The 27,971-nt window shown below is 45.6% G+C and overlaps 1 protein-coding gene across 4 annotated transcripts in view; it reads right to left on the reverse strand.

The window, feature by feature from the left end:
• Nucleotides 1-27,971, reverse strand: part of kank1a (KN motif and ankyrin repeat domains 1a) — a 50,654-nt gene that overhangs the window by 13,660 nt on the left and 9,023 nt on the right. For 2 of the 4 annotated variants that reach the window (XM_076271069.1, XM_076271068.1), the window contains exons 2-3: nt 24,569-24,643; nt 8,576-8,709 (exon numbers count right to left, since the gene is read on the reverse strand). In XM_076271069.1, the coding sequence (XP_076127184.1) occupies nt 8,576-8,612 (37 nt within the window). In that variant the 5' untranslated portion in view covers nt 8,613-8,709; nt 24,569-24,643. Of the gene's footprint in view, nt 1-8,575; nt 8,710-12,338; nt 12,648-24,104; nt 24,541-24,568; nt 24,644-27,971 lie in introns of those variants that run through there. The other 2 variants (XM_076271071.1, XM_076271070.1) reach the window with 2 other exon arrangements.

The raw sequence follows: 27,971 nt of genomic DNA on the forward strand, positions 1-27,971 counted from the left end.
AACAATTATTCAATTCATCTACCATAGTTGGACATTAGATGATAAACACAGCATGGTGTATGAAAAACTTATGAACTGGCTTCTATTATATCTCTCTACCTTGCAATAAGAAGCAGATGAATAACTTCCTCCGGTCGCTATGGAGCCACACTTATGTAAGCTTTCAGCAAATGACCAGCAACATTTGTGTCAACAAATGACCCTGATTGTGGCGACAGAGAACAATGACTATAATCTAGTGGCAGCTATTTCCCCTCAACTGCAGCTAAAACACAGTCACATCCCATTAGCGGGCTGCATACCAAACTTCTCTCTCAGGGGGATCCTCCTTACGAGCTCATTTAGGGGAGGGAGAGACACACAGACACACACACACAGACACACACACACACACAGAGCACTAATTGTTTCTCTGTTAGTCTGTTCAGACTGATCACTCTGATTTACTGGTGCGACTAGCGACACGAAAGCAAATGTGCGTCTGACAGGCAGTAATCACTTTGGTGCGAGTGTGCTTCGTCACAGGAAAACTATCTCTGGCGTCTCGGAGGGGGGGCAATGTTTTTGGAAGAAACCCCGCACAGATCTTTTTTAAGACTGCAGACACCCACGCAAAATGGCTTCATGCTTTACTGCCAAATGCTTTTTAGCTTTCTCGTAGCACCACACGTCTGTTAAACTGTATCCTGGTCTCGCAAAAACAGGGTTTTTTTTATGGCAGAAACAGTCAGACATGCCAATCCCTGCCCATGTGCTGGTAACATTCTTGCTGCTGAGAGAAAGTGGAGCTAGGGGTGCAGGGAAGGGAGGTGTGTGTGTGTGTGTGTGTGTGTGTGTGTGTGTGGGGGGGGGGGGGGGGGGGGGGTCAAAGAGAACAAACATATTCCTCTCTCCACACACAACCCCCACCCTTCTGAAAAATCATTTAGTGGAAACTGGAGGTTTGGTCAAGTTTAAAACATGAAAATTGCGTAACCCTTGAGGCAAAACAAGGAGGGAACACTTGCCAGGAATAATAAAAAATAGAAGCAGCAGACGTTGTGATAACCAGTATCTATACCGTAAGGAATTTGAACGTATAGGGAGGACATCCATCAAAAAAGCAGCTTATGTCAAAGTCCAAATGCCACACCACAGACAGAAAAAGCCCTCCAGTTTGTCAGGCAACCAGCAGCAGCTCTCTGTGAAATGTTCAACTATCCAGGCCACTAAAGAGGCCAGCATACACAGTCACACACACACACACACACACACACATACTTGTACCAGTCACTAAGCAAAGCCCTATTGCTTCAGTTGTTTTCTACCCTGTGTACAACCAGGCAGTTCCACTCACCAGAAGTCTAACTCTTCCCTGAGTCTATTTACTGCTTCAGTGTAGCCCTCCACTCAAGCAACACCAAAATATAAACAAAATAAAAGATCAACAAAAGTTAAAACAACAAGAAATTTGTTCCGATCCAGATGTAAGCCGATCCAGGTTTGTTTGAGCTTCACTTACCTAGAGGCAGTCAGCCGTCCTGAATAGAGTGAAGAGAGTGCGTGTATGAGTGACTCCCTTCCTCCCTCCCTCCCTCCTTCCTTCTCTCTCTCTCTCGCTCTCTCTCCCTCCCTCCCTCCCTCTCTCTAATGTGCTTTTGTAAAGAGAACAAGCTGGAGTCTAGCTCCCTGCTCGCAGTGTTGCTCCTTCCCAATCTTCACTCCATAAGGGGAAAAATTCCAGTATTGGCGTAAACTTAGCCGAGATCTGCTGAGCTTACCATAGGCTGACGGGCTCCTCCAATCACACTCAGTTCTCTTTCTCTCTCTCTCCCTCTCTCGTCTTTCTACCTCTGCACTAAGACAGACCCTCTTTTCTTCTGTTAGAGATACCTCATCCCCCATCACAATGCTGTGCTTGGCCATACTGAACCTTGACCACCGACCACATTGCTTCCTGTATACAAAAACCATCCCTTTTTTCTTAAGGGGGAAACAGAGCTTTTATCTGCCCATATTCCAAAAGAGTATCATTCACAAACTTGCATACACAACCAGTCCCCTAAACACACGATGAGCACACACAACTATCTAAAGAAATCATTCTTTCATGACAACGGCCTCATTCAGATATTACAAGACTTCAAACGAATGTCATGAATGTCACTATTCAGCAGCTGCACAACAGTAAGTCTTCACACATTTCTGTTGAGATTGAAGAACTGAGCTATAAGAACAGAACGGAGACGTCATCAGTGGCGAGACGGGGCTGTCCGGCACAGGGCACTGCCCCTGGACAGCTGAGGGCTGACCTCACCCCTGCGAGAACAGGCAAAGGTCACAGACCTGCTGCCTTTAGGGGGCAAAAGTGTCGGGATGGACGACCTGAGACTGATAGGGCACTCCAATAATATTCTGCCGTCACACCATAAATTAGCCATTACGCAAGACTGGACAGGACGGTTGAGCCACAAGCAAGCTGAGTCTGCTTGTGTCCATCCATCTGATACATGAACAGGACAACCAAGGCAGATGATAAACGGACACACACAAATTGACCAGGGGAGAACACAGAGATGCGACAGTTTGGATAAGAACAACCTCCGCTACAGAGCGTGCTAGGAGAGTTAACGTTTAACAGAGACAGCTGGTGCTGTATTCTGAGATAGAGACCACGAGGAGAAAGCAGATAGGATATCAGCCAATCAGTGTTAATCATTCAGAAAGAAAACACCAGTATAGGGGAATATATGTCAATTACTACCAGGCAAATGAGGCGGGAAGCTGTCCTCACCTAAACTGTGGCAGTTGAAGGCTTTTTCCTGAGTGTTGTAGTAGAGACTTGAGTAGAAAGTCCTCCCTGACAAAGTCAAAAGACGTGGAGTGCTAACTGTTTGCTAAGGCCCGGATTGGCTGAAGCTCAGGAAAAGAATGACAGGCTCAGAAAAGCAGCCAGTGAGACAGCAGAAAAGGGCTGACACTGGAGACAGCGAGTGTGTGATTTTAGACGAAGAAACGTGAGACAGTGGCATGCCAATATCATCATATGTTGTTTGAGAACAAAGTGCAGTTGAAAGGGAGAGTTCAGAGGCCCTCACTAAGGGGGTGGGTGGCAAAAAGGAAAACGCTAGTCAGAACTAAATGCATACACATACAATACGTGTACACTGTTTGAAAGACAGTCATTTATGTTAAGTCAGAGTATAGTGAAGTTGTACATTTGGAAAATGAGCAATGCCCATTTCTAAAATATATGCCCACGTCCACGTGCCCAAGTGTCCACGTGTTTCATCTACAATCAAGTCTCATATTCTTCAGAAAACCATGTTTAAAATAGTACTACAGATCTTTCACTTTGTTTCAAAAATATACTCAGCTGGACTGTGCTATGTTTTCACAGGTTTTGTGTCAGCTGAAACATGTCAAGGCCTAACCAGCCAATGAAATGTAATGTTAGTGTCACGTAAACAACTGAAAATAGAAGGCTCCTAGCATTCCTATCAGCTTGGGTTCTCAACTCACATGTGGGCATATAGACCTTATGGCATATACACACACACACACACACACACACACACACACACACACACACACACACACACACACACACACACACACACACACACACACACACACACACACACACACACACACACACACACACACACACAAAGAGTACTGATTAAAGCACAAGCATTTCCAATCCAATGGCATGTAAACGAAACAAGGCCCCATTTATTATCCTACACTAGCTGAGACGCAGTTCAACCTCTCCAGACAACATGTCATTATAAATCCTCTATCTGCTTGTCTAATCTCACTCCTTTTACAACAACTGGTACAGTTTGTGCTATGGCACTCTTATACACACAGCATTGGCACGGACTGGTACCCTTGGGGAAGGGTCTAACAATCCTCTGCCCCCCACTGTCCCTAAGGGTCAGCCACAGGCCTGGTGACTCCTTGGAGATTTCTCCCACACCACACAGCCCATATTTGTCATCTAAACACACCATCATCTCTTCTGAGAATGACCACTGCCTGGACTCTGCTTTTCTTTCCCTACATTGAAGTCTCAAAGATCCTGCTGGCCGTTCGGGTGGAGAGCCTGTAAGTCATGGCAGACAGGGTGAATTCGCTGATTGTTTGCAATGAAAATAAAATGCAGACAGGCATGTTTGGCCTTGATATAGAGGCTGTGATGAGGGTGGAAAAACAAACAGTGAGAGCCTGTTGCAGATACAATGGCTAAGAGAAGTCAAGCCACTGTCAAGCCATATACTCTTCCCGTTTCAAATCGAAAACTCATGCATTCATTTCATTGTGAACGCTACATGAGATGTTGGAATGCTTCCGCGTAGAAAAAAAAACTCAGCCTGATATTTTTTTTTCTACACCAAACCAGTTATTAAGCAGGCGAAGTTTAAGATTACGGTTAGAGAATTTTTATTTTTAAAAGGAGCTATCCCAATATAGAAAATGGGATGCAAAATGCATTTTATGGTTGCCATCTTGCAATTCATGGAATAGAAAAGAAACCCCATCCTCCAACCTATACTGCAACCAGGGATGCGAGGGCAGTTTTACAGTATGCAATGTTTATTTGACTGAAAATATGCAGCTGGACATTTATTACATAATGTATACTTTACCTGCCGTATGTGTTTCTAAATGGTGCAGTACAATACATTGTTAATAGCAAGTTCCATATGTTCAGACTGAAGGCATTCATTAGAAATGCATGTAAAACAAGCTTGCCATACTATAGTGATAACCAATACAATGGAATGTGAATGTCTACTAATAAAACAAAACTACATGAAGCATTACAATGTCTGTCAATACAGTATATTACAATGATGTAAAAGCAGATTCCGTACCACAAAACTGGAGCTTTTGGCCTGTGCATTCATTTAAACCACACATTCATCATGTTCTGAAAAGAAACCAACATTTTCTCACACAGCTAAAACGAGTATCAGCTAGGGTGACTGTTCAGACAACAAAGCTATTATAAAAAAAAAAATTTGTGAGCAACAACCTCTCAACAAAGCCTACATCAATCAAACCAGTTTGTGAACCAGCTTCCCCCAGAAAGCTTCCTGGAAGCCAAGGGCATTGGAACAGACATTCCATACCTTATAAAAACCCAAGCTTCTCAGTCATAATATCACCCTACCACAGAGCCCACTGCCATGAAATTAGTATGGGAATAGAGGAGGGAGAGACTGCCATTTTCGGCATCTTGTAATGGGACAGAAAATCTGAACAGTGGGGCATTGACTGCTCCCTCAGCGCAGGTCCCAGTATTGGCCCAGCCCAAGTCCTCTGGAGCAGGGGATATAATAAAGCATTATGCGACTTACTGGTGCGAAGACACAGCCTGGTGCTGTGCTCTGCTGGTCTGGTTGGCATATAAAACAACTCTGGGCTGGGCTAGGAAGGGAGTGCTAACGCACTAACACGCACATAACCAATACACACACACACACACACACACACACACACACACACACACACACACACACACACACACACACACACACACACACACACACACACACACACACACACACACACACACACACACACACACACACACACACACACACACACACACACACACACACAGGGGCAACAGAGGCTCTTTTCTCACACTAGGCTGGTATTTCCTGAGCCGGCCCCAGCGCAGAAACCGCGTCAGTCAGCTAAGCTAACCCAACGTTTAATTACTCTTCCTCCTCCAGCACCATGTCAGGCTAGCACTGACACAAAGCAGCACTCATTAATCCACAAACAAACACCAGACCTCTGCTTTAGGAGCCTTCTCCTAGAATGGACATGGTGTGTGTGTGTGTGTGTGTGTGTGTGTGTGTGTGTGTGTGTGTGTGTGTGTGTGTGTGAGAAAGGGAAATGGCAAGATAGGGGGAGAGAGAGAGAGAGGGGTGGAGATTTGCTGATATATTAGCATCCACCCATAATGGCAAGTCTCACCAGTACCAACACAGACATGGCAAAAACATCCTGAAGGCAGAGCTAATGGTACAGGAATTCATGAGTCCTTAGCTGTCCAAACCACTGCCCTAACCAGTCCAAACCACACACAAAAAGAGAGGATCCCCACTGACAATAACAGAACTGGTCTACTAATGCCGACTTCATAGATGTCTGCATTCAATACATTTGTTTGTGTTTACAATGTTAAGAGATTATTGGTGTATTTTTAAGCCAGCGGATCAAGGTGTATAGATCGAAGTGGCTCAGCTGTTCATGCATTAGTCTGTCTATCAACACTAAGCTGCCTTTTAAGAGATCATTTAAACTACTATAAAATATCTATTCCTGGTAAGAGCATTTTATTTAATTTCTTTAATACTCTGACAAAATAAGTTCCTCTTTGATGCTGGCTGACCAAAATGGAGCTTGTAACCTTGAGCCCGAGCAGAAAAACAAAGCACAGACTCTGCATAAATATTAACCAAGGGAAAATAAAGCTAAACGCTGCCTGGACGCACTGTGTGGCACTGCAATGCCTTCCCCTGCCCTTGGCACAGTGCTAACATAAGCTCCTGGACACAAACATATTACACTCCGTTTGGTATTGAGGAGGTGTGACTCCCAGCCCCCAGGCCTTCAGCCATGCCACTTTGACACAAAGATTAAAGGGGGGACTCGGACTTGTCGGTGGCACCCCTTGGCAGCCTTGTTCTCCATGACATGCTCTCCTTAGACCTTAGCCTTGGCTAGCAATAGCGCTAGCGCCTTGTGGTTTTTCTGCCAAGCTCAACGCAAAAGCTGTTTAGTCTGTAAGTGACCTAATTTGAGGTTGTGCAAACAGTATAGGTGAGGAGCCAAGGGCACACAATCAGTGTTAGTGCAGTGAATGGGTCTACAGAGGGGGCATGTGTTGAGAGAGGTCAGGCAAGCAGGGTTTGGCAGATGGAACCTCCCTCAAGCTTACTGAGATGCTAATCACTACAAGTACAACAAGAGGACCTTGGAGACTCTTAACCTTGATGAACAGCACTGGTCATGTTTTTTTTTTACCACTGCCTTGTATGTACACAACAGTTTTAAAGAAAGAACATATGACACAATGACTGAGAATGTACCATCCAATCCTTTGATAAACAAAGCATGAATTAATGTGTAAAAACATGAATGTGTGTTCAGTGCTTAAGAGTCTTCAACTCAAGAAAAGAAAAAGCCTCTCCCTTCGTCTGTGTGTGTGTCTGAGTGTCAGTCATGTTTGCCATACGCAGCAGCGTGAAGTGAAGCGTGAAGTGAAGCGTGAAGTGTGAGAGGATTGCAGGTGTGTGTGTGCCTGCGTATCTGTGTGTGTTTGTGTGTTTGTGTGTGTGTGTGTGTGTGTGTGTGTGTGTGTGTGTGCCTGCGTGTGTGTGTGTGTGTGTGTGTATTGCCCGGCTAAGCTGACAGGGCATATTTCACATCACACTGAGAAAATCCCATGGAGACCCTGTCTGAGGTCTGTCTTTGCCAGGACAGGAATTTGAGGCCCTCACTTAAAAACAAGACGGAGACCCATAGCTTTTCTCCTAAGAGATAAGGGTGCTGTCTTCAGACTTATAGAGTGTAGGAATTCACTGAATTCATTTGAACTTGATGATAATCATGGAGACAGGCATCACATGGGTACAAGAGTGACGGCAGTGTTCAATGCAATTCATTTCGGTCTTCTTTGAACTTGCATGGTGGTGCAGAGCTTCCAAAGACCAATAAGTGTGGAAAGAATATGTATCTAAATAACGACCGTACCAATTTAAAGGGACACCAGGCAACGTTTTCGTGTTAATTAATCATCTTCGTAAGTCGGTATATGGGTAAATCAGTCATTACAGGGCGAATGAAGACTCTCTTGCCCGCCCCTACTGCCTGTAGGAAGAATATCCCGCTTGCCAATTCGGTGTATCCTACCCACGACCTTCAGTCTCACAAAGTCTCAGACATCGCGAGAAACAGGATCAGTTTACATCCTGCATCCCCAGCACAGAGGAAGGCTAACGAAACCCGGCTAGCGATTGTTGCAAACGTGTGTATAATGGCAGAGCCAGCGAAGAAGCACCTTGACGTAAGATGCAAAGAAAAGGAAAAGAGCTTCAGACCGAGCGAGGGCTCACACACGTATCGACACGTACAGACGCTAGGGGGAGCTTTGTAGAGAAAAAGCATCAGGCTTGCCTGGTGTCCCTTTAAATTCTTCCAAATTGAAGTATAAACAGCTGTTCAAGTAAAACATTAGCCACATTAACACACACAAACACAAACACAACGCATATTTAACTACTAGCACTGGGCAATTCAACACCACTTAACACAACATTATTCAAAAGACATGCAAAATATAAACAAGGTCATTCATTTGTGTAACTCTGAATTTTTACCTGATTAATACTCATACCCATGAAGATAAAACTGTTAAAATATACTCGATACATCAGCACAATAACAACAACAACAAACACAACAGGCTAAACCGGAATTTCAGTTATACCTGTCCAAAACACACATCAGTGTAACACTGTCAAATCAATAGCAGGCGTTTCCTGTCACACATCCAGGGGAGGAGGGGAGTTACCTGAGACGTTGCCGTTAATGTGTAAGGTCTGAGCCATGGTCACAGGTCACAGCTTGCGGTCAGCCCCACACCAGCACGCAATGGGATCATGCAAAGGCCATGCATCAAGTCCAGTTTATCATGCAACCTGTACACTGGGGGAGAGAGACACACACAGACACACACACAACAAAGTCAGGATCAGCGAGTCTGCAGGCAAAGCATGTTTATCTACATTTACATATGTCAGCTATTGGAAAATAATTGCATGAATGTTGACATACAGGAACTGAACATTGTTCTATTTTGTTAACCCAAGGTGTCCTTAGTGTCACCGAGCGAGTGAGTGAGTGAGTGAGTGAATATATATATTGTGTGTGTGTGTGTGTGTGTGTGTTTATATTTTTATATATTTGTGTGTGTGTGTGTGTGTGTGTGTGTGTGTGTGTGTCTGTGTGTGTGTGGAGTAGAGCACAAAACACCCAAAAAAAACATTACATCTTATTTTTTCCCCTTCCGTTCTCTCTCCTTCATTCTAACCATCATGTGATTGCTTCCTTGCCTTGGACAAAGTGAGATAATGTCACAGAATAAAAATTGGATTATGTAAAGATTATTAAAACAGTGGTGAGTTGAGGAGTTTGCCATTCTGCTTGCGATTTGAGGCTTCCGTGGCCAGTGGAACATTTTGGCCTGTGCAAAGCTGGCAAAACACCACAACACTGACCTTTGATTGTTTACGAGTTGATGTGTCCCTGTTGCTTTTGAGTCACTGAACAATTTGGTCTCCAGTTAGTCCAATAGAAGAGAGATCTCAAAATAATGCGTAAATGTTCAACCCGGAGGCATCAAATCACCAGTGTGTACAGGAAAATATGCTGTCACAAACCCATGATTAAATCTCCCATGCTTAGAACCCACTGCTTTATGTCAACCTTAGGGGATGAGTCACCTCAACACACACAGAAGCTCTGTTTGTGGCATGGGCTAATCAATGCAAACATTATAACTGAACACACAGGAGGCTTTCTCCTACTTGTGAAGTGTGTGGGAGAGATGAAGGGAGGGAGAGAGAGATAGAAAAAGAGAGATAAAGAAAGAAAGAGAGAGAGAGAGAAAGAGAGAGATAGAAAGAGAGAGAGAAAGAGGGACAGAGAGAGAGAAGGGGGAAGAGAGAGAGACACACGCTCAGGATCAGGTCTGACCAATGGTTTAAATTAGCACCTGAGAGGCCTTGGAAACAAACACAGGGCAGCTCAGATGCTCGGCCGGCCGGGTGCAAATATAGGCCTGGTGGAAATCCATCAAGCACAGCCAGCCAGGACCAGGCCATTCTTGTTTTATCTCCAGGGCGTACATAAAGAGCAACAGGCAGGGGGAGGGTAACTGACCAGTGGGTGAATGGCCTGAGAGCTCTGACTGACTAGGGAAGTGTGTGTGTGTGTGTGTGTGTGTGTGTTGGGGGGGGGGGGGGGTGGTCAGGTCATGTGGCCTTGTTCGGAGGCCCCTCTTCATGGGCTACAGCCAGTGTCTGGACCTTGAACCTTAAACGACCCCCCCCCCCCCCCCACCAACACACACCCCCCCACCTTCCCCACCCCCGTCTGGTTTGCTGAAGGGGCAGGTTTGTTTTAAAGTCAGGCCGAGATGTACACATCTGCCTAGCAGACTGACCTAGAATTTCCCAGCATGTTCCAAGCCATAAATTCCTTCTAGAAAGCAGAAGCAGGGACATAGGGAGAGGGGGGGGGGCAACCAAGAAAGAGAAGAGATAGAGGGAGGGGGGGACAAATAAGAGAGTGAGAAGAGGACAGAGACCAGAGGCCTCACATGCTTTGCACAAATATGATCTGCAAGTATTTATTTGGCCCCCAAGGCTTAATTGTGATTCTAAAGAGTCAAACCAACGGCGAGCCTAAAAATACACAAAACAAGAAAACGCTTCCTTTGGGCTTACCGTGTTGGATTACAAAGGCCTTCATAACATCCACACCAACGTTCCAACGTTTGAAAGTAAAACTTTTTGCAAGACCAGCAATGGTTTATGACTAAATGATGGCTGAACCACGTTTAAAAAGCACAATGAGTCCAGCACTGAGACTGTCCAGACATCATGCTGATATCAAAAACATCGTCATCCTTAGAGATTTCCCTGTGGTCTGATGGTCACAGGATCAAACGGATACCGTTTCTGGTCAATAGTTACGTTTCGCATGGCACAGCCAGGCCATCTTTCCGATCCAATTTTGCTGAGATTATAGTCTGGAAACACTCAAGGAAGATGAGTTCACTTTGGCAGATTTTGGGGCCAGTCAATCAGCAAGCTAATGCATCGTATATCTAACGGTTCATCATAACCTTTAAATTTGTTATGCTACTCTGCCACAACATGATACTTGCAACAGAAATGTTAGAGAAAGCAATGAATATAATATGAATTCTGGAAAACAAGCTAGTTGCCTCTATGTGTATTCTAAGTATTCATATAAACAGTGCTTTTTAGTCATCATCCAAATTAGCAGCTAGTGAAGAAAGTATTCAAATAAATACCATAGCTCTGAATATCTCTACTGCAAAAGGCCTATAAAAAAACTGGATAAGTCATTAACTGGGCTTAATCACACAAACTCACACACATATTTATGCGTACCCACAGAATCACTACACATGCTTTTAAGCATTGGATCAGGGGGATGCACACTGTGCCAAACTCCACTGTGGGTCTGGTTGTGTGAGCAGGCAGACCTGGGCAATGTCACATGCTAGAGAGTCAGACTAGACAGAGAACTGACCACAGATCTCCAGGGATTCAGTGTCCATTGGTTGGCCGAACACAGGCACCTAGAGAGGGGGAGCGGAGAAACTCAACACTGTAGCCGCTGCAACTTCAACAAAGGCGCCAAAGGCACACACACTTAGCCAGTGTTAATATAGCCAGCCAGCCTATCTGTTTAACCATGCCGTTAAAGGAGCTTGAAAACAAGTGCAGGTACATGATCAGATGGTGATGGTCGTTTACAGCATAAACAAAGCCACAGTCTGTATGTCTGGCCATTGCATACGTTGACAAGTTGTGTTAAGTCGGAGGACATGGCAACTCAGAAGAACAGTGCATTATTAATTAATTAATGGTTTGTAGTGGTCAGACACAATGCATGCTGGGAAGAGAAAAAAGGTAGCTTTTCAGCAACTGAGGCTATTTGAACAGCCAGTGCTGTAGCTTTAGCTGAAGCCACCCCAGTAGACCACCATTCCCTACTATGGTAATTAGTGTGAACATAGTCTAGCCAAGTCAATTAGCAACACGAAGCCTGTCGCAGCACAACTAGGAAGTAAATATAGGTTTTAAAAAAATATAAATATAGAGCAAACTAGTAGACATGATGCCTCAAACTCCAAATTCATGACCTTTTATGGATTGCTGACAAAGTATTAAGCACACATGTTACTTTGATTGAATGAAAGTGACAATTAGTGTAATTTTACAAGGTCTACATTAAATACGATCCTGAACTGCATTTTCAGGTACTCAGTCATGACATAACGTTGCAACTAATCTACCATCCTCCACTTTACAGTTGTGATAAACTAAACATAGTATTTCTCCACAGGTTGTCACATTGACACACTCAAAGAATCACTGCAAGAGTCCAGATTTACTGATCCCTTGTCTCCTTCCTCACAACATATGAAAAAAGGCACGATTTTTAGTAAAGAACATTCTCAGAAATATGAAACTGCAAATGGAAAGATAAGGAAAACCATCTGAACGCACATGGCCTACCTTTCACTTTCATTCTAATCCCTGACCAATGGCCCACACAACGGCAATGCGTGCGTGGCTGTGGCAATGGCTGCGGTCACCACCGTAGGTCCCACTATAACCTACGGCTCTCCTCAACAGAAGAGGTATGGGTTACAGCTAAGATTAGCAGACTTCCTCAGATGACAGCCAAACGATCCGAGCACTAAAACAGGAAACGATGCCCTGCTAAGTGTGGCCAGAAAGAAATCACAGGGTCCAGAGGACTGGACAGGAGGTTGGTGTGCGGTTGTTGGACGACTGTCAATCTGTTTGTTAGTCTCGAAAGCATATCCCACAGGTAGGGCAGGTGGAGCTTAACACCTGAAGTCCCACCCTGTCCAAGAGACAGTGGGGAAACAGTTAGCATTTCATTGTGACATAAGCAGGCCAGGTGTTTAGTTTATATGGCCACACAGGTTGACATTTAACCATGGGGGCGTCAACGCCAGAGTAACCTGTTCTGGCCCAGGAGTCAGTCACACAGTTGAGTCCCGACATGAATCCAGGTCACAGGGCTCCACCTGTTTTGTTAAGCACTGTGAGGGGAGGAGGAAGGAAGTTTAGGCGGGAAGCCACCTTGCCCTGGCAGTGGGTGTGAAGGTTTATTCAGGTTAAACGTTAGAGGAGGAAGATGCGTTTTCTTTTTTATGACTGTAAGGGGAGTAGGCCGGGGGCGTGTCGATTCAGGCTCTTCATCATGTCACGGACAGGACAGCATGGACGTAAAACACCCGGCCCCAAACACACACACACCCACTCTCGCCCCCCTCTCTCTCAACACCACATATAATCTCTCCATCTCTCTCTCTCTAAACCCCACACACAATCTCGCTCTCTCTCTCTCATGATCATACACACATTCTCTCTCTCTCTCTCCCTCTCTCATACACACATTCTCTCTCTCATGATCATACACACATTCTCGCTCTCTCTCTCATGATCATACACACATTCTCGCTCTCTCTCTCATGATCATACACACATTCTCACAGTGTCAGCTTTATTGGCATGAATGTAAATTTTACAGTGTTGCCAAAGCATTCAATACAATAATAATAACAAGAATAGTAATATAGATAATAATAATAGTAATACAAATAGTAATAATACCCATCCCTTCATACATAAACACACAGACTCTGTCCCTGACACTTATATACTCTTTCTCGCTGATACAGACAAATGAACACTCACAACTCTCTCTTATAACTGTCTCTCTCTCTCTCCACAACACACACACGCAGGTCTGTGATGCCCACGTCACACACCAGTGATTCTAGGAGACCCCGGGTAAGTGAGATGATCTCCCCGGTCTGTAGGTTCCATGACACACAAGTAGGAGTGCACATACCACAGGGAGACCATAGATTCACAATTACCCGACTGCAGCCAATAAATATGCCCAGTCATAGCAACGAGCGACTTGGCCAACTTCAGTTTATCCCATTACTTACCACTCTACAATGTCATGATTACCATAAAATCCAAATAAAAGTATGCAAGGAAAGAGAGGTGCAGTTCTGGGGATGAAAACGTTTGGGTAGGAGTGATAAAAAGGCAAAGTCGTGTTGTGTTTAAAAACTGAGTGCACAGTAGTTGAGAGCATCATGCAGTACACTACATGGTGTACAGGGGATGCTGGCATTAGTGGAGCTCAAACAGCGGTAAAGGAAAGTAGCAATCGAACTCCTGAAAGGCATGCAAACCCCTTACAATGATCAACAGCAGCACAGTTAGCAGAAGCATGCTAACGTGTGCCATTGGCGATGTCATGTTATGAAGGATTTTTTACATTTCCATGGGGTTGGTCTGACCTGCACCACAGCACTGTAGAGTGCATGGCTCATGCAGCTAGTTGGAACTATAGGTGTGTTAATCGGTCCTTCACATGACCATACACCATGGAAATGAGTTTGGAGATGCTAAAAGTACTACCTTGCCTATAAAACACTTCACAATTGTTGCATGCGGTCTCTTTGATGATACACTGTAGTGAGCGTACTGTGTCAATAACCCCCCTAAGGGGCGATACCTGTGCATGGTTAAGGCAAGAACACTCAGACATGGAGAGTCAGGCTGTCTGGCAGCCTGCTGTTCACCACTGGACAAACACTGAAGAGTGAAGACCTGTAGGATTCAGCAACGCTCCCTCCTTACACACACACACACACACATGTGAGGGGAAAGCTTTCTCAGGAACCAGAATTATATGTTTTTCAAGGATCTCATAATTGATTAGTTGTTGATTATTAAATTAATCGCCAACAATTTTGATAATCGATTAGTGTCATTTTTAAGGAAAATGCATCAAAATTCTATGATTGTAGCTTCTTAAATTTGAATATTTTCAGCTTTACTTACTCCTTTATGACAGTGAACTAAATATCTTGGTGTGTGGCCAATACAAGGCATAATCTTGGGCTTCGGAAAACAATGATCAATATTTTTTTTACTATTTACTGGCACTTTATTGATCAAACATTGATTAATCAAGAAAATAATCAGCAGATGAATCGACTATGAAAATAATCGTTAGTGGCAGCCCTATTACATTATATAACGTATTAATTATTACATGAGAGAATATGAAAAAGTTTGCGCATCACACTGAACTTAACTAAACTTAATGGACAGAAAAGACATTGCTCTGTGGAACAACTACTCCTGCTCTCTTCATTAAGGCCCAATCAGACACCATGTGTTTGCCTGGTGAGAGCAACGCGGGCGACACTTTCTTATTCTGGATGTAATTAATGACAGATCCAGTGGTGCAAGTACTCACTTTTATGTCTGCAATCAACACAACAGATGCTCATTTTCTCTTTTAAAGAGTGGAAAAACTTATTCACTAAATCTCTCTCTCTCTCTCTCTCTCACACACACACACACACACACATTCCCAGTAGGACCTGATAAACACCTCTGAGACAGAGGCAGGAAGTTGGGGTGAGGGTGGAGGTGGTTGGATGGTCTAGCTTTAGAGGGTGTCTGAGAGTAAAATAGAAGAAGGTGTCTGGAACAGTGGCTGGTCAACCGTGAAAACAAGCAGCTGGGCTCCATTTAAGCACACAACGTGCAGATCCTTTATGCATACACACACACCCTTCCACTATCACTCTCTCTCCCCCTCTCTCACACACACTTACAGATATGCTGATACAGTAACACATACATAACAGACCCACAACATACCTCTGCATATTTATGGGCACGCTAACACTGGCACACACACACACACACACAATCCTGACCCAACAGCAGCAGAAGGGTTCAGTCGGGCTGCGGTTCCCCCCATTATCAGCCCCAGTCCCCATGCTGAGCAGCCCTCCAAATCCACCTTCAAAGCCCAGCAATTATCCACACAAGAAAACAGCAGTGCAGGAGAATGAAGCAGAAGAAGAAGAGAAAAAACACTCAAGTCTTTTCCTCTGTCCTTTTTTCTCTCCCTCTCTCTCACTTTCAATTCACTCAGTCCTTCTGGAGAACCTCCTCTTATCAAAAGACCACAGAAATGGCCCAAAAGAAGCATAAATGACAGGCTTTAGAAAAGAGGAAAGCCTAAAATCAGCACTACTTCAAAATCCAAGGCAGAGAGAGTTCTATATTCATTCACATAAAAAATGTCTCTGGCCTAAGAAAAATACAAAAATAAATGCTGACAAAAGCGCTCAGCTTTAATCAAATCTGGCTGGAGCAGCACTCAGTCTGGGCACTCCACTTCAACGCTGTGTCGTTCTGGACGACACCTCTGTGCCAACGCATAAGAGACTGCATCACCCTGGAGATGTCCACATCAACACACACACACACACACACACACACACACACACACACACGGTACCTGGATCAGCCGAAGACACACACAGGTCAGCCAAACAGCCTGACATCCAAAAAGGCATATGGTGTCCAAATTCAGCCGCAGCGTGTAAGATCACCTAAATGCAAATGCGCCCACAGAGACAGACATAGGAAGAAAGAGGACCAGGCAAAAGTGAAAAAGCCCATACCACCCTGGGTGACCTAAATATATATGGGGGAGTATCTGTCCCCTGAAAAGAGTGTGACTTAATTGTCGCTACAGACATGCTAATATAATCACCCGTACTGCAACGGGCTAAATTTATCGCCTTCACCCCAGCCCCCCCTGAACCCAACCCCAGGCCGGTCCACTCTTAAGTATGCCCCCGTAGGTCTGGGCTCTGGGTTAGAACAAGGTGAGGATTAAGATTTGGGAAAGCTTTATCAGGGCACTAGCCAACAATTATCTGAACCAATGTGTCAACCTGCAAACATAAATGTTAACTTTGACCTCAATCAAAACATCTAGACACCAACGTGTATGTGGGAAGGGCATTTAATTTCATACATTTTCCAACATGTTTGAACATGTTGCAAAACAAAAAGAGAGACACACAGACAGTCTCTCTCCCCCTGTTCATCTCTGGGAGCTCTTGGGTCCTGCTTTTGAGAGGTCTGCAGGGGGTTAAGAGGTTGACCTCTTCTCACTCGCTCGGCCCATCAGAGGAATGAGAGCTGGGGCTAATCCGCAGCACTGGAATGCTTTGAGGAACTGGCTGATCAGATTTGCTTCGTCTGCCTGCCCAATTAAAAGCGATGACTGAAACACACATACACACACACACACACACACACACACACACACACACACACACACACACACACACACACACACACCTAGACCTAAAGCCACCTAGACCCTAGACCCACTAAAACCACTTAGAATTTTGCCTTCCTTGTTATCCTTTATTCCACTTCCTGACAACCTGCCAACTTTTGGAGCAATAACAACCACATAACCAGCCCCATTTATTCTGACTGGATGATCATGACGATTTGACTACTGATGGTTAAAGTCCTCCAGAAATGAAATTGTTGCCCAATATTAATGGGAATATGCCAGAATAAACAACATTGCTCAAAAAGTTGCCCCATCATGAACTGAACCCTTAACTGACCCTTGTGCACAGCAATTGCTCCTTTGCACAAAAAAAGACAGACAGACAGACAGACAGAAGTAGTTTGGCCCAACAGCCATCTATCAGCCATGTCCTGGATCATACCAAACAAGCAGGAGCTGCCCTCTCTGCCACCCTCTCACAGTGCTCTGATCTTCAGGGGCCCTGGAGGGTCAGCGGGGCTCTGGTAATGAGCAGGGGCCGGTCGGGAGGACGCGGAGCGGACAGCAGCTTCTGGAATGCTCCCCTTGGCTTCGACCGCCAGCCCCTCTATTTTAGGAATGTGTTTAATCTGTCCAGGCTGGAAACCATGACCGATGGCTCTGCACGTCTCCTCTCCCCAAAACCCCTCAACACACACTTAAAACACACATAGACACACACATATCCATACACACAAACACAAAAACACACAGTCACACACACACACATAAAGACACAAACACAGACATACACACACCACCCCTTGCCGCAATTCGTGGAACCTTTCCACACACCACGAGAAGGGGTGAGAATGCCAACTCTCAAATTACTCTCAGGAAATGCATGCTAATGGCCTACTCTTACCGCAGTGCATTTGAGAGTCTGACACAAATGATAAGGCTTGTAGAGAGATGAACTCCAGAGAGGGGGATTCTTTTTGTCTCTTCGTCCCCACTATCTCTTTCTTTCATTCTCTCTGTCTCTTTCACAGAGAGAGAGAGAGAGAGAGAGAGAGAGAGAGAGAGAGAGAATTCCAGAGTTTCTCCTGGCAATGGCGGCAGAGATGACTGTAATTAACATGTAAAGACAGAGCAATGGGCTCGATGAGAGAGCGTGCTGCCTTGGTGCTCCGACTTCAAACGGTTCTGCCCGGACAGCCTTGGAAACCTCCAGACTTCCTACACCACCGCGCCCCGCTCTCCCTAAGGTGAGACAGCGCCAGTGGGATCCAGCACTGAGCTGAGCGCTTCACTGGGCGCTTTCTTCTGTCTCTCAACTCCCACCCTCCTACCCCCCCCCCCTTTCTTTCTTTCTTTCTTTCTTTCTTTCTTTCTTTCTTTCTTTCTTTAACAGATCCCGTGGACCCGGTGCCAACCAGCTTCTATTCAGGTCCGCTCACCGAACAGAAATATATAGTCCACCGTGAGCCATTATTATCCCTGAGAAGGGCAGGCTAAAAAAGAGAGAGCCTAAGCTGAGACACAGAGAGAGAGAGAGAGAGAGAGAGAGAGAGAGAGAGAGAGAGAGAGAGCCTGTAGAGAGAGACTACAGGAATAGTCAAGCATATCAAGTTCTCCGCAATTCTGTTGGTGATAAATAAATAGACTGCAGGGAGACGGGATTTGTTCAAACAGTGTGCTAGCTGAGTGGGACAGGGGTCTGGAAGAAGTCTGCATTTCCTCTTCCTCTGACAACACTGCCACCTAGAGGCGAACACACACCAACAACATGTAGCTTTAGAAATGACCATAATGAGGTATCCACCTGCTTCACAACTGGACTGACTATATGATAGTATAACATACACATGCACAGTATATTAAATGTTTTATATAACACTGTGTCTTTGTCTGAGCCAAGAGAAAGTAAACTCTAAATACAGTGAGAGGTTCATTAAGTGTGAGTGAATGAGTGAAGATGAGTGAGTGAGTCAGTGAACGAATGAATGAATGAATGAATGAATGAATGAATGAATGAATGAATGAATGAATGAATGAATGAATGAATGAATGAATGAATGAATGAATGAATGAATGAATGAATGAATGAATGAATGAATGAATGAATGAATGAATGAATGAATGAATGAATGAATGAATGAATGAAATGAAATGCATTAATAACTAGATGTCTTCCTCTAGCTAAAGGTCAAAACACAAAACCATTCCAACAAGTTTACAGCTTAACGTTGATATTCCAAACCAAACAGCCTTGCTTACCCAGAGAGAGGTGAATGATGAATCAGACAGTCCATTGAGCAGTGAGCGCACTGAGCGCCCTCCTACACACACGCTGCGCACCAAAGGGGTAACTGGGGGGGCAGTGGGTTGGACATTCCCATTCTGTTGCTCTGCCCTCCCCCTAACGCTCCATCCTCTCTCTCTCGCTCTCCCTTTTTCTCTCTTTCTGCTTTGCTCTCTCGCTCTTATCAACCACCCCCCGCACTTGGCCAAGGACAGACTGGAGCCAGTTATTTGTTTTGCACTTGAGCGGAGCCGTGCAGGCTGAGGGGCCCGGAGAGTTAGTCATCAAAACCTCAATGCACTAATACAGGGACCCCCGTGGGTCTCTCTCACACACACACACACACACACACACACACACACACACACACACACACACACACACACACACACACACACACACACACACACACACACACACACACACACACACACACAAATGTGCCTTATCTAAATGAGTGACCAGCTGTTTTAACACTGACCAGTTCTGACAGACAGATAATCTCACTATACCAAGCTTTGTGACTTTCCCACATTTCCACACGTTTCCTCATTTCCCAATAACTCTGTCCTCATGTAAGGTACCAGCCCCCATAACAACTGTGAAGGATCCCCTCTCCCCAACAGTGTTTGCTCATGTGTGTTCGTGTGCATTCGTCTAAAAGGGACACTATTCAGTGCTAAGCATTTTGACCTTTCCAGAACAGCCAATCAAACGCCTGGGAAGCACATTATCTGGCCTTCCTCACAGTTCAGTCTCAGTCTCTCTCCCCCTCTCTCTCTCTCTCCTTCTTTCTCTCTTACGTCTCAAAGTTCAAACAGAAGGGCCCCTGGCAAAGACCTTTCAACACAACTGATTGACTTGTAAGTGGCCCAGTTACATTGAGGGGCTGTTGCTGCTGCAACCAAAAGTTATAATAACACTGCCAGACTATTAATTAACACATAGCACCTGCTGACTCCCGGCATCAGTCAAAGAACCATCCTCTATATTCCCGTATGCTTCATGTGCATATAGTAAATCTGGGTTCTGTCTTTTGACCCTCTATCCTCGACCACCTAAGGTCTATCTATCTTGCCATCTCTCTTTCTTTATCTCTCGCTTTATCTAAACTAGTACAAAGTGACCATCAGGCACAGCAACTTTAGCAAGTGAACACCAAAAGGATTACAGTGGATGGAAAACTGATCCACCCTACACCCCCCCCCCCCCCACACACACACACACAACCCCATTCAAACACTATTCTCAGGGAGAGTTTAACGAGAGGATTTGGCCCCTGAACTTGGTAAACAAAACCCAATCAGTTTAGCAGTGAGGAGCCAAATCCTTAAGGGGGACTTCCTTATTGACCATCACTGCAGGCGTGTTTAAAATATTGGCTCAGGGAACAATCCCAGACATTCCTGGGCTTAACCAAACCTTGTCAGTCTTAATTAGAGGTGCACTCCGAAGCTCAGTCTTTTTGGTGTGTGTAGACTCAGCTCTCGCACTGAGGGCTTTATAATGGTGCTAATGAGAAGAGGGTCTGTTCTGGGGGGGATTAGGCTGCAGAAATGTGTGGAATGGGCAAACTCTCCCTCTTGGCACCCAGAGGACTGGCCCAAGGCCGCCTACCATTGCCCAGCAATTACCCCCACAGGGACAGATAGAGAAGAGAACGCTGGAGCATTTCCATGTTCACGTAAAGAGAAACAAACACTTGAAATAGTCTATAGAGTTACTGTAGGAAAGTTACTCTGTTACTATAGTTACTGTAGGCTATGTAGATACAAACAGGACGCCCAAGCCTATAAATTAGTCCAGTACAGAAATGCTAGCGTCCCCATGGGAGAAGGGTGAGGGGAGAAGTTCCTCACCTTCCCTCCATCAGCAGTTGGTAATGGATTGGATCGGTCCCAGATGAGGGTCTTCTCCATCCCCGAGTCATTCCCTATTTGGGAGTTATTCCAGACACATGGTTCGGTGATAAACCTCCTAATATGAGGGCTCTATGGCTTCATTCTCCAAAGAAAACAATCATGGGGCTACTTTATGGCATGCTCAGAGTTGGAACTGGCCCAGGTTTATCACTAAACCACTTACATGGAATATCCTCCTGATCAAGCCCCATATAACCATCCTTATCCTGTGTTCATCCTAATCATTTGCTTTTCACCTTTGACACAACAGGCCGTAGTGACGCCTGGGTATGGCCTGAATTGGTTTCATGTCAAGCTATGTTAGCAGGGGGCTGGAAAGGCCATTGAAAATCAATCACTTTCCTCCCCCTCCGAATCAAGCGATGGGATTTCCTTAATGCTCTTTTCTCATCCGAATGATGCCATTGCCGGATCCACACAACAATGACCCAGACCACAGGCCATGACAGTATGTGAAATCAATCACCCATCTCATCCAGCAGCAGATGATCACTGTGCTCGACAGCCACAAACACCCTTCAAATAAGCCTTTCCATACAGCCATACAGTGTTACAATTTCAACAGGTAAAAACCTATCACGGCAAAAACAGGTTCAAAAACACAATGCGCAAAACTGGAAGACTTTGAAGAAGACTTTGATTGAACATATAACTGAGTGGTAACGGTTCCATATTCTGATGAGGTAATTTCCTAAAAGCAGATTGTATTCTGTGTATGAGCAGAGGGCCTTGTGGAGCCATTAGTATTTACATCTGAGTGGGTGGGTATGACACTGGATCCATTAAGCCATGTTGGGTTTTGCATAGTGATGGCCCGGGCGCGCTCCTCTGAGGATGCACCTATTGTGTTCATCTGATTTTATATTCCTGCTCTGATCCCCAAGCTCATCTTCTCCATCTGTTGACCAACAACAGGAGCAGCTGGTCCAACACCCCCCCCCCCCCCCACACACACACACACACACACCACCACCACCACCCAGAAAGAAAAAATCTGTATAATTTTATTTCAGCATGTCTGTGTCTGTGTGTGTGTGTGTGTGTGTGTGTGTGTGTGTGTGTGTGTGTGTGTGTGATCATAGCCTTGGCTTGGTCATTGTCTGCAGGGAGGGGGATGCAGGAGAGGTGTGTTGTGCCGTGTCGTGTTGTGTTGTGGTGTGGTGCAGAGAGGGGGGAAGAGTGAGTTAGGGAGAGGGAGAGAGAACCAGGGGACTATCAGACTGTGACTTAATGAGATGACATCATGGTCAGGCACGATTAAATAGCCTCGTTGTCATTCAGCGTGATATCAGGCTTGCTAATCTGGACCAGCCTTATCAGCGGGGGGGACGAGTGACGCTCTCCGTGCCAGAGCCCCTGCTGCTGCTGTGGGAACCATACGCTACGCCCCCCACACACACACACACACACACACAATCCACAAGCCCCACATCCAGCTATAGATAGCACTGTGCGGTGATGGGCAGCAATCTGTATGCTTCTGCAAATTCACTGTGAAATATGTTTTCAAGGCATAAACAGGGTGGTCACACATACTGTAGAGGGGAGGCAGATGTCTCCCGGCTGTACTGCTACGGGACATGTGGCATAAAACCACAGCACGCCCGAGCCCCAAATCTACAACACCCAGCGTTTAAAATATACCATGAAACTACCAAGGCCGTGGACTTCTACGCTATAATTTTAGTCTTATCTAATTAGTAACATTTTTGATGTGACATGCCAGGTTTCAGACCAGGAGGAAGAGAGGAGAGAGGGAGGGAGAAAGAAAGAAAGAGAGAGAGAATGAAAGAGGGAGGGAAACAGAACTAATCACATTGGAGTCGCAGTTAAATGATTTCTTTCACCATTCAGGGAAAAAGTGGGGGAAAGAGAGAGAGAGAGAGAGAGAGAGAGAGAGAGAGAGAGAGAGAGAAACAGTCAGAGGAGCGATCACAGTGGGCCACTGAGAATGCAGGAGTGGATGGGTGAGGAAGGGAGGGGAAAGAGAGAGAGAGAAAAGAGAGAAAAAAGAAAAAGTCCTAATCCTGTTTGGGTGGTGGTGGGGTGGAAGGGTCCTCGCTCTCCGTTCCACCACTTCAGCGGGGGCCAAGTGGACACTCTGTGCTCAGTGGTTCAGCTGTCCAACCAGGCCTGGTGGGTGCTGTCATCCTCAAGCAGGGCAAATAGGGCTCTGCACAATGCCACTGACCAGAGTTTAATTGCTTCCTGTGCTAAAATAAAGGAGGGCCTGGGCTTAGGCCTCTGTGTGCGGGAAACAAAAGGAGAAAGCTGAACAGAGAGAGAGAGTGAGAGAAAGAGAATGAGCGATCAAGAGTGTGTGTGTGTGTGTGTGTGAGAAAAAAAGAGAAAGACAGAGTGAGGGGGTGAGTAGGAATGGGCAGAGCCTTTGACTTGACTCTCATTAAGCCTCATTTGTGCATCCCTGAACACACACACACACACACACACACACACACAGGTCCTCAACGTGACACTGTGCAGGTCTCCTTACTTCCCCTCCATTCCTCCGCACTTAATCCCATTTAACTTCCATCTAAAAAGAAGAAATTAACACTAAATAAAAACGACACAGCAGCCTATTCAACTCAATTGAACAAACCGCCCACTGTTAACTACATCAAGTGCATCAAACCTGCTGTGTTTCTCTCACACCAATAAATGGAAACCAAGGAGATCTTGTGAGTGTAATACCAGAGTTCATCCTCTTTCCATGCCGCAGGGCTAGTTTACAGACACTCTACCACAATGTTTTTTGAAAGTGGGTCACAGAGGTGTGCTGGGAGGAGGGGTGTGTGTGCGTGTGCGTGTAGTGATTTATGTCAAAAGATGCTTCCGGTTGTCTCATCGCCATTCGAGGGCCGTCACAAAGGCCTTTCTGTGTGAGGATGCTTACTCACTATGGATGGGACAGGCTACATGGGGGAGGGGGTCTCTCTCTCTCATGGCTGTCACTCCCCAACGGTACAGGCTCAGGGGGTAAAGGGGTCATGCTGTCAGTCGGCAGGATGCTGGTTCAGGCCTCACCTTACTTCCGACATGCTCAGTCCTGGAGCAAGAAACTCAAGCCGGAGTTGCCTGCATGACGTTTTGTGTGTGTGTGTGTGTGTGTGTGTGTGTGTGTGTGTGTGTGTGTGTGTGTGCGCGATGTTCAGAGACTTTCCATTGCATAGTGCTATTTGGTACTCTTGTATAGCCACACTTACCATCAACAGCTGTGTCAGACAGTTGAGGCATCACTCTTGAAGAGTTTCATGCCATCAGTTATTTAATTTCAGCAGAGCTTGGAACCTTCAGCTGTAACTGACCTCACAATATGAATATGTATGGAGGAACTTGTAAGTAAACATGAGACATGCCCTACCTTTCAACCAGCTGTCCACCAAACTGAGATCCCCACGTCAGAAATGGCCCAGCTTGGCAAGGGGACAAACAGCGCCTGGAAAGTGATAAGAAACGTGTATTTAAATAATAGCCTAATTAGTCTGCACCACACACAGCTATGTAATTATAATGACCACACTGTAAGGTGATACTGCCATTGGTATTACTCTTGTTCCATCAAAAGAAGTTCCAACGGTAGTTCAGTAGTCATTATGTAAACGAGAAGACTTATCTCAACTGGGGAAGTAAATGTGGCGGCTATGCTGTGCCATTAAACTGATCCAGTGACTAGACTGGAAATAGCTGCTCTGATATCAAGGAGTACCCAACTATGCCAAAAGGCATTACACAAAACTGAAGAGAGTTCAGGTAGGCTGGATCCTTCCTGCTTCTTAGAGATAAAAGACACACAGAAAGGATTCTTTACATGGAAACACGCATGCTGTGTTGCCGTTGAAGCCATAATTGCTGTTGACAGCTATGACTGCTCCTGAAGGGGTTTGACACTTGGAGTTCCTGACATCCTTTCTGAGGCCCCATGACATGCACACATTCATATGCGCACGCACACGCGCACACACACACACACACACACACACACACACACACACACACACACAACAAAGTACTCCTGAGCTGTACCCTAGCTTTAAAAATCAAGCCATTTTGCCATAACACATTGCGTTCTTCACACTAACTACCAAGAAGAAAAAGCAATTTCACCGAGCCGTGCGGTTAATTCTCTATCTGTGTCCTATTGGCCAATCGAGTCCAGTCGACATTTCTTAAAAGATTAGCAGGCATGAGGAGAGTCTGGGAGTGTTGCACAAAAGAAGTCAGATGAGTATGAACAATCACAAAGACAGGAACTGGCCATTTCCACAGGTATTATTCTCCATTACACGCACTGACAAAAATGGAACAAAGGGGGGCTATGATCTAAAGTGACATAGAGAATCATGGCCAATCATTAAGCAAGTTCAGCTTCCCAAATGAAGTATGGATGGGTGTGTGTGTGTGTGTGTGTGTGGGCGGGGGGGGTGATGATGTTTCACAGTTCAGTGCGCAACACCCTGAACACACAGAGATGGCAATCAACTTACTCACACACACACACACACACACACACACACACACACACACACGGCAGCAGCAGCTAGCAGCATTCAGCATCACAAAATGGAAGGCATGGTTTTGGCCAAAATCGGATGGGGATGGGGCTGACAAGAAGGGATGGAGTGCCCCGGCCGTGGCGCAAATGGCTGGGGCACCTGCACCGTACACCGGCGACCCGGGTTCGATTCCCGCCGCGTGGTCCTTTCCGGATCCCACCCCGACTCTCTCTCCCATTCACTTCCTGTCATTCTCCACTATCCTACCTGCAATAAAGGCATAAAAGCCCCCAAAAATATAGAAAAATATAGGGATGGAGTGGGATGGGCGACGTTACGTACAGGGTCAAGAAGCCATGTTGCTATGCCAACATTAGTGTCCCCCATCTAAGGGTGAGATATGTTTCTATACCATCACAGTGACACACACGCACACACACACACACAGCAGGGAAGCTGCTCGATTACAGTGGACTGTCCTCTGGAGGGGGAACAGACACGGCCATTGTGGCTCCGGGTCACTGTTCTCTCCAATCAAAGCCAGAAGCCTGTATCCGATCCCCACCACCAATTATAGCTCCGGAGGAAACCACTCGGACAAAAGGAACTCAGGGGGCAAATTGCATCCACTGCAAAAAAAAAAGGGGGCTCAGAGGGCAAAATGAACAGAGCAATTTCTGGTAAAATTGTGGGGAGGAAAGAATTCGGAGAGAGGAAAACAAAAGGTGGACTTGTGATGCTGGGGTCAGGAGTTCACGCTGAGGACATGACGAGGGCCTGGAGGGAACGGAGCGGAGAGTCCAGCGTTTTTAATAGATGAGCTCACTGAAACGCTGTGGCACCCAGCATGGCAACGGAGTGGGCAGCTCCAGCCGGTTTAGGGAGCAGCGGCCGACCTTCACGCCACAGGAATGCCTGGGAATGAGTTCAGTGGCTGCGGGCAGGCTGTAAACCAAATCAGCAGGCACTGACCAAATTAGCCTAAAACGCTGTCCCAAACACAAGCCAGGTTAGTGGGACAATCCTCTGTGCAGCAATTTCCAAACTTCGCTCTGTGTGTGTGTGTGTGAGTGTGAGTGTGAGTGTGAGTGTGAGTGTGAGTGTGAGTGTGAGTGTGTAAGTGTGTGAGTGTAAGTGTGTGAGTGTGTGTGCTCGTCAAGTAAGCCCAGCACTCAAGAGTATCGGCTTGGTCAGGGTTTCTTGCAGTGTCCTTTCTATAAGGTTTGCCATGGTCAGCTGTTCCGTAAACAAGACTGCCCCCCTCCTCCTCACCCTCAGTAAAAACATTACCTCACTCTTGGAAAGTGATGTGCATCACTGGGGCAGACTCTCCAACCAAGGGCCAAGGTGGAGGAATTTTTAATCAAGCCATTGCACAGCGAGGGCCGGCAGAGCCCTCAACCCCAGACAGGACTTCTCTGTCTCAGGGCCCATCCACATCAGCCCTAGAGCACTCTAGCGGGGAGCTGGGACACCACAGTGCAGTGGTTTTACGTCCAGACTAACAACTTTGAGATAAAACGACAGCACTAGCCATCCTCAGACTTAATGTGGGCGCTGCTCCCAAACAATCAAAATGATCAAAGAAAAAAAGTCATGAAGTGCAGTGAGGAGTGCACATGTATGAATGAATGCTCATCTGGATCAAATTCTGTGCAAACCCTTTTGTGGTGTGTAACATATGGATGTGCACTGACACACCCTCTAAGGATACATGGACAGGAACCACTGCATCCTGTCATCTACAGCATCTGTATGACATGCTGCACCATCTTCATCTTATTTAAATAATTACATACATACACAGTAGAGACTACATAATATATAGCCTACTTAACATAGTTCTTTTGAACATTCTATTTCAACAACTATATACTGTGTTCTTTCTCGTAGTTAGTTATGAAGATGAGCAAGCTCACCAACTAAAAGTCAATAGGCTTCCCTTGCCAACACTAACAGCAGCACAACTAGTACTGTCAAAAGCTATATTTAGAATATTTATGACAACACTGGACAGTTCCATCTACAGTGGTTCCAGGGAATGAAAAATGTCCACAGCGACCAAATGGAGATGAATTTGAGGATTAAAACTAATTCCTAACAAATACCCTACAAAAGGTAACAAATGAAAGGCTGTTTCTGTCTCTCAGACAAATATATACATACATAAGTTAACTCCTGTTAGTGTTTGGACCTGCAATGAGGACGTGTGGAAGTATGGAAAATGGGGCCCTCATCAGCGCAGCTGAACCTGTCGGCCCCCTCATAACG

Source organism: Alosa pseudoharengus, unplaced genomic scaffold (assembly GCF_046254945.1).
Source record: "Alosa pseudoharengus isolate Yale_2024_CS ecotype anadromous, Long Island Sound unplaced genomic scaffold, YU_APseudo_1.1 YU_APseudo_1.1_scf_6, whole genome shotgun sequence".
NCBI classification, from domain to species: Eukaryota; Metazoa; Chordata; class Actinopteri; order Clupeiformes; family Clupeidae; genus Alosa; species Alosa pseudoharengus.